We start from the raw sequence: 15,208 nt of genomic DNA on the forward strand, positions 1-15,208 counted from the left end.
ATAATTTGCCTAGTTTTAAGGTCTGTAAGAGGACAAACTTGGATTACAAGACAAAATGTAAATATTTAACTTGTTTTCCGAGCTACAATGAACAAATATAATTTCCACCACATCTCAATATACAGCTGTTATTTAAAAATAGAATAACTTATGCCACTCAAGAATTGTCCAAGGTTTTGAGTATGTATGTTTACATGTGTGTGTGTGTGTGAGAGAGAGAGTGTTTGCGCACGCGTGTGTGTGATGTGATTCAAGGCCAAATCTAATTAAGTGTTTCATAGATTTCTTTCCAAACAGACACAATAATTTCCTTGTGACGTTTGGTCTGTCATTTCTGCCCCCATATCTTGAATTTTGTGATCATTCTTAATCTAAATGCATTTTAATAAACTGAATCATGCAGTGAAACAACGCGCACTGGTCTATGGTAGCTGATGTTAGCAAGGCAAATTAACTATATTTGCCTTTTGTATAATTAGCTGTAAATTGGAGGCACAGGTAACTAGTCTTTTATCACCACTCACCTCCACACCAAGATAAACACAACTGGAGAGGGAGGGGGGGGGGGGGGGGGGGGGGCTTCACTTCTGTCTGTGATAATAATAATAATATATTTATTTTGTATAGCGCCTTTAAAAGTAGCTTTCTCAAAGCGCTTTACAGACAAGCATAACAACAAAGGAATAACACAATGACATTTTGTTTAAATACCAAAAAAAAAAAAAAAAGAATAAACACATAAAATTAAGATCATGTAAAAGCAATCCTAAAATAAAATGTTTTAAGAAGAGATTTAAAAGCATTAAAATCAACTACAAATTGATCTCTGCATTTTTTCAATTGTCCAAACAGTATATTTACCTGACAGCTTCCCAGTTTAGCAACCAAACTGAGGTCATGCAGTCTATCACGTGTCTTGTTTCATGTTTGTTATTGATTATAGACTTATTCATTGTTATAATTAAACAGAAATGTGACATTAATAAAAAATAAAGTACAATAAACAGTTGTTAAAGCGTTGTTATACATTTGAATGTTACTTGTGAATAAATATGTTAAAAGTATTGACGTCTGTGAACATGCCTGACTTTTAGTTTCTGAGGGAGCTGTTGTTAATGTTGTCTGAGTCTGAGTAGAAATGAAGATCTTCCAGCCCACATTACAGAAGAACGAGAGTATCATTGATTTCTGACACCCCAGTTATTACCAAATCTGCTTCAAGCATCTCAACAATCTGAAATAAAATAAGATTTTATAGACTAAGATTAGATATAAACTATTGTTACACTGAATGGTGTCTTCTGGAAATAATCCTAAAAATGTATGAAACTCATTATTGTTATTTTTTGCTCGGACAAAATACATTTTTTAAATAAAATTATAATGTACAGAAAGATAAACGTATTATTATACTAAATATTTTGATGCATCAAAACATCATAAAATTAATATACCTCTGACACGCGTTTATTTATATGTGTTGTTATAAGGAGGTCAATGTCTAGGCGGGACTTTTATTTTGCCGTTGTGTTGTGTCGTCACAGGTCTGCGCCTCGCTGCTGCTGGAGAAAGGTTTGTTTGTTTATTTATTAAATTAACGCAAACCACTCTTTACAGATTTCGGCGTCTAGGCTTTAATATTGCTGGATTTAACATTATAATGCTCTGTCTAACATTAACGAGTGTTGTTTTGTGTGAGTAAAGTGCATCTGATTTTGCTCCAAATATCATAAGTTTATAGTAAAAGTCATTATTTGTGTTATTTATGAGATTTACGGAGAGATTTAATTTCCTCATTGTAGTCATGACAGAGCATTTAACCAGAAACACTTCTGCTGAGGAGACACTGTTATAAAGATGGCGTTTATTAAAGAGGAGAGTGAAGATGTGAAGATTGAAGAAGCTTTCAGAGTCAAACATGAAGATCCTGAGGAACAAACAGGTTGGTTTCATTGATCTCATGGATCCAGAAGTGTCTGTTTTTCCTTCAGTTCCTCTGTGAAACAGCTGCAGCTCATCTACATCCACTTTCATGAGCAGCTTGTGATCTTAAATAAACATTACAGGCTGTGTGGACACAAATATAGTTATAATAATAGTTATTGTTATCGCTCTTGGGCAAAGCTTGGTCTAAATATGCAGTTATATTACGGGTCGTCGGCATGAATTGTACTCGTGTTGGAGCGAGGGAAAATCACCACGCTCCGACTAAATCCGCTCCTCCCTTCATTCAAAATCACATACTCTGCTGGAGTCACCCAAAACCAATATCACATCTTGTAAAAAGAGGGATAATAGGGACCCTTTAAGCTAAAACTGCTTTTACTGTGATTTTGTTCCAAAAGTATGAAGATGACCATGCATGCATTATTTTAATGTTTCTTTTTTTTATTTAAAACCTACACTGGTCCACATTCAAGCATTTCAGTGGGTTTAAACAGATCACCCTTTACATCAGACTAGTTCAGTTGTGACCTAAATATGATCTACATTAGTAAATGACTTTTTTTGCACTTGGGGGATCCCCGGTTCTTGTCAGACTTGGAGACTCGCTATGAACAGATTTATTTGAATCGGTGAGTTGTTGACTCGTTAACAGCTCAATGTTCATTGAAAAGAATCAGTTTGTGTCTCGGAGCAAATGATGATTTCTTCATTTCAAAATAAGGAGTAACAATATGTTTTATGAAATGTAGTCGAGTAAAAAGTGCAGTCTTATGCTTTGGAATGTAGTGAAGTAAAAATTACTCAAAATAAAACTTCTCCAGTAAAGTACAGATAGTAAAGTAAAAGTACTTCGTTACTGTCCACTACTGCTATTTACTTTTCAAATTTACCCAAATTTCTAATGAATGCGAAGCCCCATTCCACAAGTTGATGGGATTGGTTACATGTAGAGGGCTGCATTGGGATTGGGATCCCGCAAATCTCATGGCGGTCAAAAAAATGTAGCACGGGTTGTTCAATCCCCGCAGTCCCGCGATTTGGGCACTGTCCCCACTGTCATTTTTCTTTTTATTGAAATAAAAATAATTTAGTTAAGTTGAAAAACAAGTATGCTACAATACTAAACAGAAAGTGTCTGCTCTGCTCCATACAGCCAGGGTTGCCAGGTCTGTGTGACAAAAAGTAGCACAATGACCATATCCAAAAATGTTATTTCCATACCTATAATACAAAATTTATAGTCACTGTTTTGCACATTAATCATAAACACAGCACAAAGGACTTGGCAACCCTGAATCTAACACGAGCCGCCGGGGTCAGATTTCACTGACCAAGGGTCAAGATGACTGACTCCCATGATCACCATGGTTGAGAATTTGCTGCTCAACAGATCCTGAGCTCATTGATAAACATCATATCTTGTTAAATGTGCTCCTTTTACGCATTATCACGAAATTTTAATTAAATTTAATTAAAAAATTATTTTAAAACTGTGCATATTTATAGCTCTCCGACGCACAAATTCTATACAATATTAGAATATTTGCTCACTTCCACAATGTGGAAATGGTCAGAAATTCAGTAGGAGCAGGATCAAGAAAAGTCCCACGTAGGGCTTTAGTTATAGGGTTGTGATTGTAGGAAACGGGCTGTAGTTTTAGGAGGAAATGTTCAGCAGTGGTGTTGGCTGATGAATGTGAACGTGATTTGTCGTTAAGGCTATTAAAAACCCCAGATAGACAGGTCAACCATTTTTAAATCTATCTTAAATATTGTCATATTTATATGAATTTTAACGGCATTTTAGTCCTATGCAGATTGAAATTGGACAATGAAGGATTATTATGAATGATTATTAAACAAACAAACTGAAAAGTGCTGCATTTTCAAATACATAAGCTTGATGTACTACATGTTGATCACAAAATGTTTACAGCTTGTTAAAATTGCCACTTTTAGGGTGTGAGCCAAAACGCGCTGTTTTGAGTATGCTGCTTTAAATGCGAGTGAGCTGTTGCTCCCGGGGGAAGAGGGCGGAGCTTCAAGAGCAGTGCTAGCCTTTGCAAATGAACATTCCACTATTAATACAAACCTGTTATCTTTACAGAAAACTACTGTTTCAAAGTCAGTCATCTGATTATACTGTGCATAATAAATCCGCGTTCATGAATTACACAGATGGGGAATAATATAATAACAACAAAGCTGGTCTCATGCTATCACAAACTTTATAAGTCCCACTTCTGATTATGAGCTGATTATTATAAGCTCTTTCAGAAAGACAATTTGGAAAACAAATGCATGATACTTACTTTGTCTGGAGCTGGCGTTCATGCACGAAGCGTTGGTATTAATTCCTAAACGTATAGGGGCGTGCTCTTGCAAGATCTCGGAAGTGGTAGGATGATATTTAGATAATATCAGTGAGAGAGAAGAGAGAGCAAAGACCTCAGAAAGAACAGGGAAAACAATGGAAGTACAAAATGTCAACAGTTTTAAGATTGTGGTTGGATATGACAGTCTTAGGATGTTCATATACACAGGCAGGCTTAAGATACAATCAAGATGTACCCCTGATGTACAAATCGGATCAAGAATATGGCCACACATACGAGTAGGAAAATGAACATGAGTCCAATTAAAACGGTCAAATAACTTATTAGATTTAGAGCAAACAGCATCAACATGAATATTAAAGTCACCAAGCAGAAGAACAGAAGAAGACAAGGAACAGGCGAGAGTCAACAATTCACTGAGTTCAGATAAGAAGTTAGACAAAGCCTTAGGAGGATAGTGGAGTAGGATAATTATAAGAGAGTAGGCCTTCAGAACCATATATTCAAATGTATTGGTGTCTTGAATATCAAGTTGTGTAAGACGCAGGTTGTCTCGATAAATGATGGTGAGACCACCACCTTTCCCAAGCTGTTGTGGTCTGGACAGGTATTTATACAAGTCTCTGCAAACTGAACATAGATAACCCTAGACAAATGGTGTCCTCTCAACTAAGGAACAAATAATTGAAACATGGACAGTGGCCACAAATTAATAAGTCGTAGGAACGAATTGACAAGTTGTAGGATTGAATTACATATGTCCTGCTCGTGTCCCACAGCCCTGTCAAAGCGCAGTGCCCGCTATGAAATAATTATCTAAGGAAATTAAACAATAATTAAACATGCTTTAGTTACTAAATTTCTGTTGCTTTCCATGTTTATCTCTTTACGACCACAACAAACAAGATACTTTTCAGACGTGCACTTCAACTTCACCTCAAAGTCAAACCGAGCGCAGAAAAGGTACAGGGACCAAATGAGCTTCAGTAGAACAACAGTGAACTGCAGTCTGATGAGATATTGTTAGGCTATATGTCAAGGTAATACAAAAATGGTCATATTCACTCAGTATTACTTAATCTAATTCACAACTATCTCGGCTACAATAAAGTACTGGAATTGAATACAATTAATTTTAAGAGTCAAACACATTTTTACATTGAAATAATGATGATTTCTGTGCCACGCCAGACTGGTTGCTGGCCCCTTTCTTGCCATCCCTACGAAAACATCCTGGCTCTGCCACTGCTACACCACTGATCTATAAGCTCTAGAGTAGAGATGTAGCCACAATCAGATGCCAAAAGTAGTTCATTTGTAATTTTAATAAGCACGTATTATTGATTATAATGGGGCTTAAATCCTTAAATGTCTATAATTAACCAATTTTCCTGGGCCAAACTTTGCTTGTTTTTGATAAAGGGTTTAATAATTGCCAGCTTGAATATTTTTGGGAGGTGTCATAAACAAAGAAAAGAGTTAACAATATTGAGAATAATTTATAACATATATACACACATCACCTAGCTTACATGTTTTGATGTCTGTTGCTTTGTGCTATTAACCTGGGCTTACTTACATTTGCCTTTTTTTCACCCTAGACCTTATGCCGCTGAAAGAGGAGTGCATGGTACCAGATGAAACGGAAGAGAAAGAACAATATGAGACTTGTCATGATTTTAAAGTCAGAGAAGAATCTTTCAGCTTGCCACAGTCTAAAGAGACTTTCTCACAGAAAACAGCTCATACAACAGGAACTAAAAGTTATTTCACCCCTTTTCACTTTGAAAAGAGTTTCAATGAACATCGAAACCTTAAAGTCCACACGAGAGTTCACACTGGAGAGAAGCCTTTCACCTGCCAACAGTGTGGAAGAAGTTTTACTCAGAAAGTTAACCTTAACAGGCACATGAGAATTCACACAGGAGACAAGCCTTACACCTGCCCCAAGTGTGGAAAGAGTTTCGATCAACATGGAAATCTTAAAGTGCACTTGAGAATTCACACTGGAGGGAAGCCTTTCACCTGCCAACAGTGTGGAAAAAGTTTCAATAGAAAAGGAGACCTTACGGACCACACAAGAGTTCACACTGGTGAGAGCCCTTTCACCTGCCAGCTGTGTGAAAAGAGTTTCACTCAAAAAGTAAACCTTAACAGGCACATGAGAGTTCACACTGGAGACAAGCCTCACATCTGCCCTGAGTGTGGAAAGAGTTTTGATCAACTTGGAAACCTTAACGTGCACATGAGAGTTCACACTGGAGAGAAGCCTTACGCCTGCAAACAGTGTGGAGTCAGTTTCACTCATGAAGGAAACCTTTACAGGCACATGAGAATTCACACTGGAGGAAAGTCTTTCACCTGCCAACAGTGTGGGAAAATATTCAATAGAAAAGGAAACCTTAATGACCACATGAGAGTTCACACTGGGGAGAGCCCTTTCACCTGCCAACAGTGTGGAAAGAGTTTTACTCAGAAAGTAAACCTTAACAGGCACATGAGAATTCATACTGGAGACAAGCCTTACACCTGCCCTGAGTGTGGAAAGAGTTTTTATCAGAATGGATACCTTAAAGTGCACATGAGAGTTCACACTGGAGAGAGTCGTTTTATCTGCCAACAGTGTGGAATAAGCTTCATTAAAAAAGGATTCCTTAACAGGCACATGAGAATTCACACTGGAGAAAAACCGTATACATGCCCTCAGTGTGGAGAGAGTTTCGATCTACATGGAAGCCTTAAAGCCCACATGAGAGTTCACACTAGAGAGAGTCCCTTCACCTGCCAACAGTGTGGAAAACGTTTTACTCAAAAAGGAAACCTTAACAGGCACATGATAAAATTACACAGCATTTATTAAAGAGGGGTTCAATGCCGTTTCATGCATGTTGAGTTATTTACACTGTTAAAGAGTTGGATTCTCGTGCTAAACATGGCCAAAGTAAAAAAAAAAAACATTTGGATGTATAACAGAGTATTTTTTGTGCCAAATACACACTTCCGGGTTTCTTACGAAAGTTTTTTTCGATCATGGTCCTTCGTGACGTATTGATAGGTGGAACTCTTCGTTATGAGCATTTCTCCCTGAAGAGTGTGCACGCATCGACCAGAGCGAGAGCAAGAGTGCGCCCATCAGCGCGCTTCATTCGGCTGCACTGCACGGGACTCGCTCGGGAACAATGTCTCCAAAGAAGTGTGTTTTTGGTTGTAAGGGAAAGATGACCTTGTTCAGCTTCCTGAACAACCCAGCGTTATGAAAACAGTGGACGCATTTAGTTTTTCCGGGGCAGCAACAGAGTTTCTCAAGTGTGTTTGTGGATGAACGTTTTATAAACAAGGCCCAGTTCGATGCTGGATTTGCACATCGTTTGAGACTGAAAAATGGAGCGGTCCCAGCTATAAAAGATCCCTGTCACGATTCAGAACTACAGATGATGAATGAAATGGCATCAAATATCTGTGTTTTGTTGGCAATTGGCACTCTAGTGTTCGTCACTCTTTAGCTTCGCCCATGGCGCGCCGGCTGTTTTCGGAAAGAATCGTAAAGCTGTATCTTTCCTTTTATAATTATGATAAACTAAAGACTTTTTGGATATATGATGGATGCAGTACTACTCTATAATACTCAAGAGATTGGGTGAAATTGTGTGTTATGCCCCCTTTAAACACAATCTTGATCAACACACGAGGATTCATTTGAGAGAACTGTCATCAGGAGTTTCGCAGACAGGAATCATGTAATAACACGATGATGTGTAGGAAGCTCAGAAGTGAACACCAGGAGACTCTGCTGTATATTCAACAGGATTCTATATTGAGAAGGTGCTGTCTGGCACCGTTAAGAGTTGGGGTACTCGATCTTGGACTTGGACTTGAACTCAAGTCTGAGCTTGAGTCCAATTATTAACAATGGATTAGACATGGACTCAGACATTTTGGACTTAGGAATTTGACAGAGTATAGCCGAGTCCACATCATGTGCAACATTTAGACGGATAGTTGACCCAAAAATGAAAATTCTGTCATTAATTACTCGCCCTCATATCGTTCCAAACCCCCAAGACCTTCGTTCATCTTCAGAACACAAATTAAAATATTTTTGATGAAATCCAAGAGCTTTCTGATCCTCCATAGACGGCAACGCAACAGAAATGTTCCCAGGCCCAAAAACGAAGGACATCAGTAAAACAGTCCATGTGTGGTTCAACCGTAATTTTACAAAGCTACGAGAATACTTTTAGTGCGCAAAGAAAACAAAAATAACAACTTTATTCAGCAATTCCTCTTCTCTGAATCACATCATCCGCCATTATGGAGAGGACCACGACACATGCATGTGCTTTCCTCTGAACCTGATTTCCTTACTTCGTTTCTGGACCTGGGAACATTTCCGTTGCATTGCTGTCTATGGAGGGTCAGAAAGCTCTGAACAACACACCTCAGTACTGTGCATCTGTAAATAACTCATCAAACCTTCATCTGTAAATAGCACATGTACTAGGGAGACCATATGTCCTCTTTTTCCCGGACTTGTCCTCTTTTTTGACCTAAAGAAATGCGTCCGGCCGGGATTTCTTAAATCACCCAAAATGTCCGGCATTCGGCTATTTTCTTAATCCCGCTCCCGCTGAATTTCTGACCAAACCTTTCAAAACAAACCTTTCTACGTATAGGCTACTGTTAGGCGAAACCCGCCTCCTGCTTAAAAATATGAAGTAAAAATCATATTTTGTGTCAGTATGCCCTAGTAAATGTAATAAAAAATAAATGTAATAAATGCAGACGAGTCCTACAGCATTTAGATGCAATGAAAGGTTGCATCATATTTCAAAATATTGCACTCAACATATTTTAGTCTGGTATTATAGATTGGGAAAAGTTCAACAAGTGAATGTGTACACGTTTATATCACAGTAACACTAATATAAGTAAAAATAAATGACTCCTCAGAATGAGATTCAGTGCTGGATTAAGCTGCATCGTATTCTTTTTCTGAGGTCAATTCAAGGCTTGTTCCTAACAGCGCGTCGTCTTCCAAAAACGCAAAGTAGCCGAGATGAACTTGATTTATCTTTCTTTGTTTACAGAGGTGATATGGGTGTTCACACATTTGTGCGTCTCAATCTTGGTGGAAGTGATCACATTACAGGTGAGCTCAGACAGGAAAGACTGTACCTCGCATTGGTTTCATACTGATTATTTTATCAGAGAATATTTGTTTTTGCTTCATTTAAAAATAGACACTTATTTTTCTGTAGATATATTTCTCGTGTCATTTTCGTGACTTGTTTCAGGAAGATATTCACGGAGTCTGAGAATGCAGAAAGTGCACCCTATTTTTGTTTTTATAAAACCAAAAATAATTTTTTGTTGATATTGGGAGTGTATAAAAACAGTTCTTTCATTAATTTAATATTCGCTGAAAAATGACATGAGTTTCACTTTGTAGTGTATTTTTTAGGTTTGATTACATTCAAGTTTACTTCTCTTTTCAAGTTAAGTAATTAAAGGGTTTGTACATGGTGCTTAAAGTGCTTGAATTGGACTTTTTGAAACTTAAGACCTGGAAAACCCTTGAAAACAGCCATATTTATGAAAAGGTACTTGAAATTTTAAAAGGCAGTATATATGAAATTTACGGACGTTCTAAGCGGCCATGCATTATTATAATTTTTCTGTCTTGTTTTCTCGTGATCACGACTTCATTTTCTCGTGATCTCGACATAACGAAAGTTGTTTTGTCGTTATCACGACTTCATTTTCTCGTGATCTCGACATAACGAAAGTTGTTTTGTCGTTATCACGACTTCATTTTCTCGTGATCTCGACATAACGAAAGTTGTTTTGTCGTTATCACGACTTAATTTTCTCGTGATCTCGACATAACGAAAGTTGTTTTGTCGTTATCACGACTTAATTTTCTCGTGATCTCGACATAACGAAAGTTGTTTTCCCGTGATCACGACTTAATTTTCTCGTGATCTCGACATAACGAAAGTTGTTTTCCCGTGATCACGACTTAATTTTCTCGTGATCTCGACATAACGAAATTTGTTTTGTGGTTATCTGGACATAACGAAAGTTGTTGATCTCAACCTAAAAACCGTTTTCTCAAGACGTAATTGTAGCTATCGTGAGAAAATCAGGGTCGCTATATTGTCTTCTTCGATAAAGTTGCAGACCCGACAGCCTCCTTCTCAAGTGTTGAACACTTATGTGTAAGTCGTCAATCACTGACAGACACAGAGCTAAAATGTCCGAGTATGAATATGCATGACAAGTATTCTATCATGGATCAATGTAGTCGGTCACACACACAACACCTTCAATATTTGCGATGGTACTTATACCATATTTTTATTTTTATTATTTCAGTTTGAGTGAGTCCCTGATCAACGTAAAAGCGAAAACGATCATCCATGATGCTGCGATGATGCTGCTTCTATAGCATTTTCTCATGCCGAATACACAGAGAAAATTAAGTCGTGATAACGACAAAACAACTTTCGTTATGTCGAGATTACGAGAAAATTAAGTCGTGATCACGAGAAAACAAGACAGAACAATTATAATAATGCATGGCCGCTTAGAACTTCCGTAGAAATTAGTGTTCATATTTGTTTTCGATAAAAAACAATATTTTCATGCAAAATGAACAATACTGCATGTGTTAATTACCATTTCTCCCGGCTTTTGTGAGCGCACGAGATCTCGCGATATTTCACCTTGAAGTGAAAAGCGGTCATCCAGGAAAACAGTGCGTGTTATCTATGCCAACACAGGTGAATACATCAACATATTTCTAAAGATGCCATTTGTTGTACATTGCAATTTCAAAATAAAAGTTGCTCTGAGTTTGCTTGTGTTAAATGGATTTAAATGTCATTGAATAATGCTTGAAAATGAAGCATTGGTGCCCTCTGCAGGAATTTGTTCTTAAGTTGTTATATTCATATTATATACAGGCATTATTACATTCATGCATTTTAACAGTTTTGTTAAATAAAACCATGTAATTACTTGGATTTGATTACTTTATTTAAACCAATTATGATTGCCTCATTGTTAGTTTATATATAAATAAAAAGCCAGTTTTTCACTTTTATTTGTATTACTAAAAATTATCATATTGCTCAAATGTCAAAATAATCAGCATGATATAGCTCATATTTTTCCAAGTGTACGATATAGCTTTTATTCTTCAGGTCAATCATGTATTCATAAAATAAAAGTAAAGTGTACTTTGCCATAGTATAGTTTTAAATGTTAAAATGGTCACTGCATGCTTTGCTTGTGCTGCACTTTATTTGTACCATTGTTTTATTAGTTTATGTATTATAATTGGAAAGATGATAAGCGAGATCTCTGATTTTAGTCCTTGAAAGCCAAAAACAATTGTGCTGAAAGTCCTGGAATTTCATTTGGCAATTTCTGTACGAACCCTGTAATTAGTAATCTGATTACTTTTTAAATGCAGTAATCAAATTACGATTTTAAAGAAGTAATTAGTGATTTGTAGTGGATAATTTTTTTGAGTAACTTACCCAACACTGCAAATGACACATTTTACAAATATACACTATTAAAGGGATATTTCACCCCAAAAAAATCAAATTCTGTCGTGAATTACTCACCCTCATGTTGCTCCAAACCTGTAAGACCTTTGTTCATCTTCGGAACACAAATGAAGATATTTTTGATGAGTTCTGAGATCTAGACAGTAATGTAATTTACACGATCAAAGCTCAGAAACATAGCAAGGAGATCAGTAAAATAAAACATTTGACATCAGGGGGTCAACTTTAATTTTACGAAGCATGAGAACACTTTTTGTGCGCAAAAATAAAAAAAACAAGTTTATTCAACAATCCATCTCTGCGTCAGCCTGGCGCCTTTTTAGAGATTAGAGCTGACACAGAACAGCATATGCTGTTTACATTCAGTGGATACTCTCCAAAATAGCACCAGGTTGATGCAGAGCAGAATAGAATAAAGTATTAATTATCACGGGCTGTAATAGAAAAACAAGTAGTCATATCCTAATACTAAGAGAAAATACATTTGGTTCGAATAGATGTCTTAAAATTTATTTATTTTTGTAACATTTAAACTTATTCCACATTGTTACATTACCTTTTGCCTTCATGAATGACAGCTTAATGATTTTTTATCTTTTTTTATAATAATATGATATAATATAATTTTCAGTTTTTTAACATAATATTTATTTATTATCAAAATCATCAGCTTATCTAGGTAGCATGTGTACAAAAAAGAAGTTCTGCAGATGCAGATCTGTGTAGTGCTTATCAAATGGAATCTCCAATTTGATGTCCTCACTTGGTGTCCAGATGACTAGCTTGCAACTTTGTAGGCCAGGAGTCAAGGATCCCATCTGGGCTGGCTCCCAACCAAGGATGGTCAGGGTGCACGACCAGGCCTCTCTTCTCCACAGTATGCCCTCTGCTTTCCATGAGTGTGATGACGTTTATCTCATTTTCTTTGCCATGCAGTGTTGCTGTATTGCCGGTGAATGTTGGGTACAGATGCTCATTTAGACATTTTTGAGGATCTGTTTCGTTTTGGGACCTGTTTTGCTGTGCTGGCTGTTAGACGAAGCTTTCTAGCATCATGCCATGACTGTGAAGCACTTTGCATCCTGGTTTCTTCCATCAGTGTAGCTGCTTGTGTAGGGGACACTTTAATGTAGCCCTCATAAAAATGTGTGCATTTTGGACATGTTAGTGTTTTGCTGTGTTCAGTATGACAGAGTGTATTACTGTGGGTTGGATCATGTTTGCTGTGGCCTGCCTTGTTGCTGTCTACATCTGCTCTATAACTTAACTGAATAAGACCATTTGTCCGAAGCTGAAACAGTGGGGCCATCACTGATGAATTACTGTGGGCTATGAACTCTCTGTGGTTCTTAAAAAGTTGGGGAGGCACTGTTGATGTGCCTGGATAAATGTGGTATGGCCTGTGATGGTTAATAGTGTTAATAATGTTCTTCACCTTCCTCATTCCACCTTCCTCATTCCTCTTCTTCGCACCTGAATTCCACTTCCTTTGCACATCAGTGCATGCCATCCCTGTCTTGCCCTGTCTGACTGCATTTTCAACCTAAATTGAATTGTTTTATTATCCAATTTTATTAAGTCAAGGCTACTGTGAAGCATCATATACAGAAAATGAATGACACACAGTAAACATTTCAGTTTAGTACATTTATTAATTAATAAAAAATATACAATAATACATTTTGTGCCCTTAATTGTCCTAACTTTACTGACCTTCCACAAAAGTGCTGCTGCATGACTACAAGAGCGTCCTGGCCCTGCAATACATGAACAACCCGCTGTCTGTACTTCACCTGTCACTGAAACTAGCACCCAAGCCTTATGATGTGTTACGTGCAGGCTCTGGCTCGGCTCAATGTCAGCTTTTAGATACGCAAGGTCGTTTCCGACGTCCTTAAACAACACTCGACCGACTTTATCACTGTGTAGATATTGATATGCCTCTGAGCTTTTCAGATTGCTCAACGCCTTACCATCACAGGCTACTGAATCTACAAAATAGCTAAAAATGTTACCCTCCGTGATACGAGGCCACTTCTTCACGTCATCCTCCCAACCGGTAAAGGTACTGTTATATCACCCCTTTTAATTTCGTTGAGGTTGTGTTCCCACATCATTAAGTTTGGATCACTAAATCTTGAATGACGGTCAACTAATGAATGAATGAGTGTCAACTTCGAACCGGAAGTCGCGCCCACTTCTGACGCAATGCCTCATGGGACGTAGGAAACTTGTGGATATATTTTAGGCTATAAGTATGTGACTATGTTACAGCTCCCATTTGAAGCTCTTGTGTTTTTCTCCGTTTTCATCTCTCCAATCCTATTCTGCTCACAGCTGATTGGAGACGAGTTTTGGTTCCCACTTTTGTTGCAGTTTGCTGTTTTTTGTAAAATAGCTTCTGTTTTTGCTTTTCAGGTAAAAGAGTGGTTTCAGTTTAATATGTTGCAGGCTCATTTGTTGGTTATAAATAATATTGATAATAAATCATCAAAAAAATATTGGGCTTGTTTTTGAAGCTGCGGTTGCTTGCTTGTCTCGCGAGAGTTGGCAACAGTGATCTGAAACGGCTCTTTTAGAGAGGCTTTTCATGATTTATTGGTTTTATTCAAAAATGAGTTGTTGGGTTTTTAACTTTATAGGCTGGTTGTTTTCACACTGCGGCCATACAACTGTGTTCAACCAGCTTATAAAAGTGATTTTTCCATAATAGGTCCCCTTAAATGTTAGTGCCAATACTGTGCAAATGTTTCTCAGAAAACAGAGGAACGAGATATATGGGATGATGGCTCTGAAGATAGTGATAGGGATGAGACTGATGAGTAAAGATGTGCGGTTTCATATTTTAGGCTGATTTTGAGCTGGAATGAATCTATTGTAGCGTTTTCCATTTTTGGCATTATTGAAAATGAAAGGGGGCAGGGTAGCATTTTGAGTCATTTCTGCCAACTTGGGCCAAATTGTACTTCCTTTTTTATTTTTCTGTGATTACACAGTGCCTACTTAAAATTTTTAATGTATAAAATATCACAGTTTTGTTAAATTTACAATGTGTATCTTTAATTATGCTTGGTGACATTCCGTGAAGTCAAGTTTTTTTTTTCTATGAATTTTCCATGGTCTCAAATATTTAGGTACAAGTATAAATGTCAGTTTGAGAGATATTTTGCGTTGCTAAAATGAATATAAAGTTACAAGCAAAACCAGCAACATTATATGTATTTATATTATTATTTTTTTCAATTAACAATTTTATAGATTGTGACAAAGTCCAAAAGGGTGTTGTCTATGCCAGGGGTCACCAAACTTGTTCCTGGAGGGCCGGTCTCCTGCCGAGTTTAGCTCCAA

The 15,208-nt window shown here is 37.2% G+C and overlaps 1 protein-coding gene across 1 annotated transcript; it reads left to right on the plus strand.

Annotated features, from left to right (window-relative positions):
* Window positions 1-1,514: 1,514 nt before the first annotated feature.
* LOC306866799 (uncharacterized protein) lies at window positions 1,515-8,529 on the plus strand. Its single transcript, XM_079412164.1, has 3 exons — window positions 1,515-1,572; window positions 1,803-1,942; window positions 5,885-8,529. The coding sequence occupies exons 2-3, from the start codon at window positions 1,858-1,860 to the stop codon at window positions 7,141-7,143; spliced, it is 1,344 nt and encodes a 447-aa protein (XP_079268290.1). The 5' UTR covers window positions 1,515-1,572; window positions 1,803-1,857; the 3' UTR covers window positions 7,144-8,529.
* The last annotated feature ends 6,679 nt before the right edge of the window (window positions 8,530-15,208 follow it).

The sequence above is a fragment of the Barbus barbus genome, assembly GCF_936440315.1.
Source record: "Barbus barbus genome assembly, chromosome: 4".
Lineage (NCBI taxonomy): Eukaryota > Metazoa > Chordata > Actinopteri > Cypriniformes > Cyprinidae > Barbus > Barbus barbus.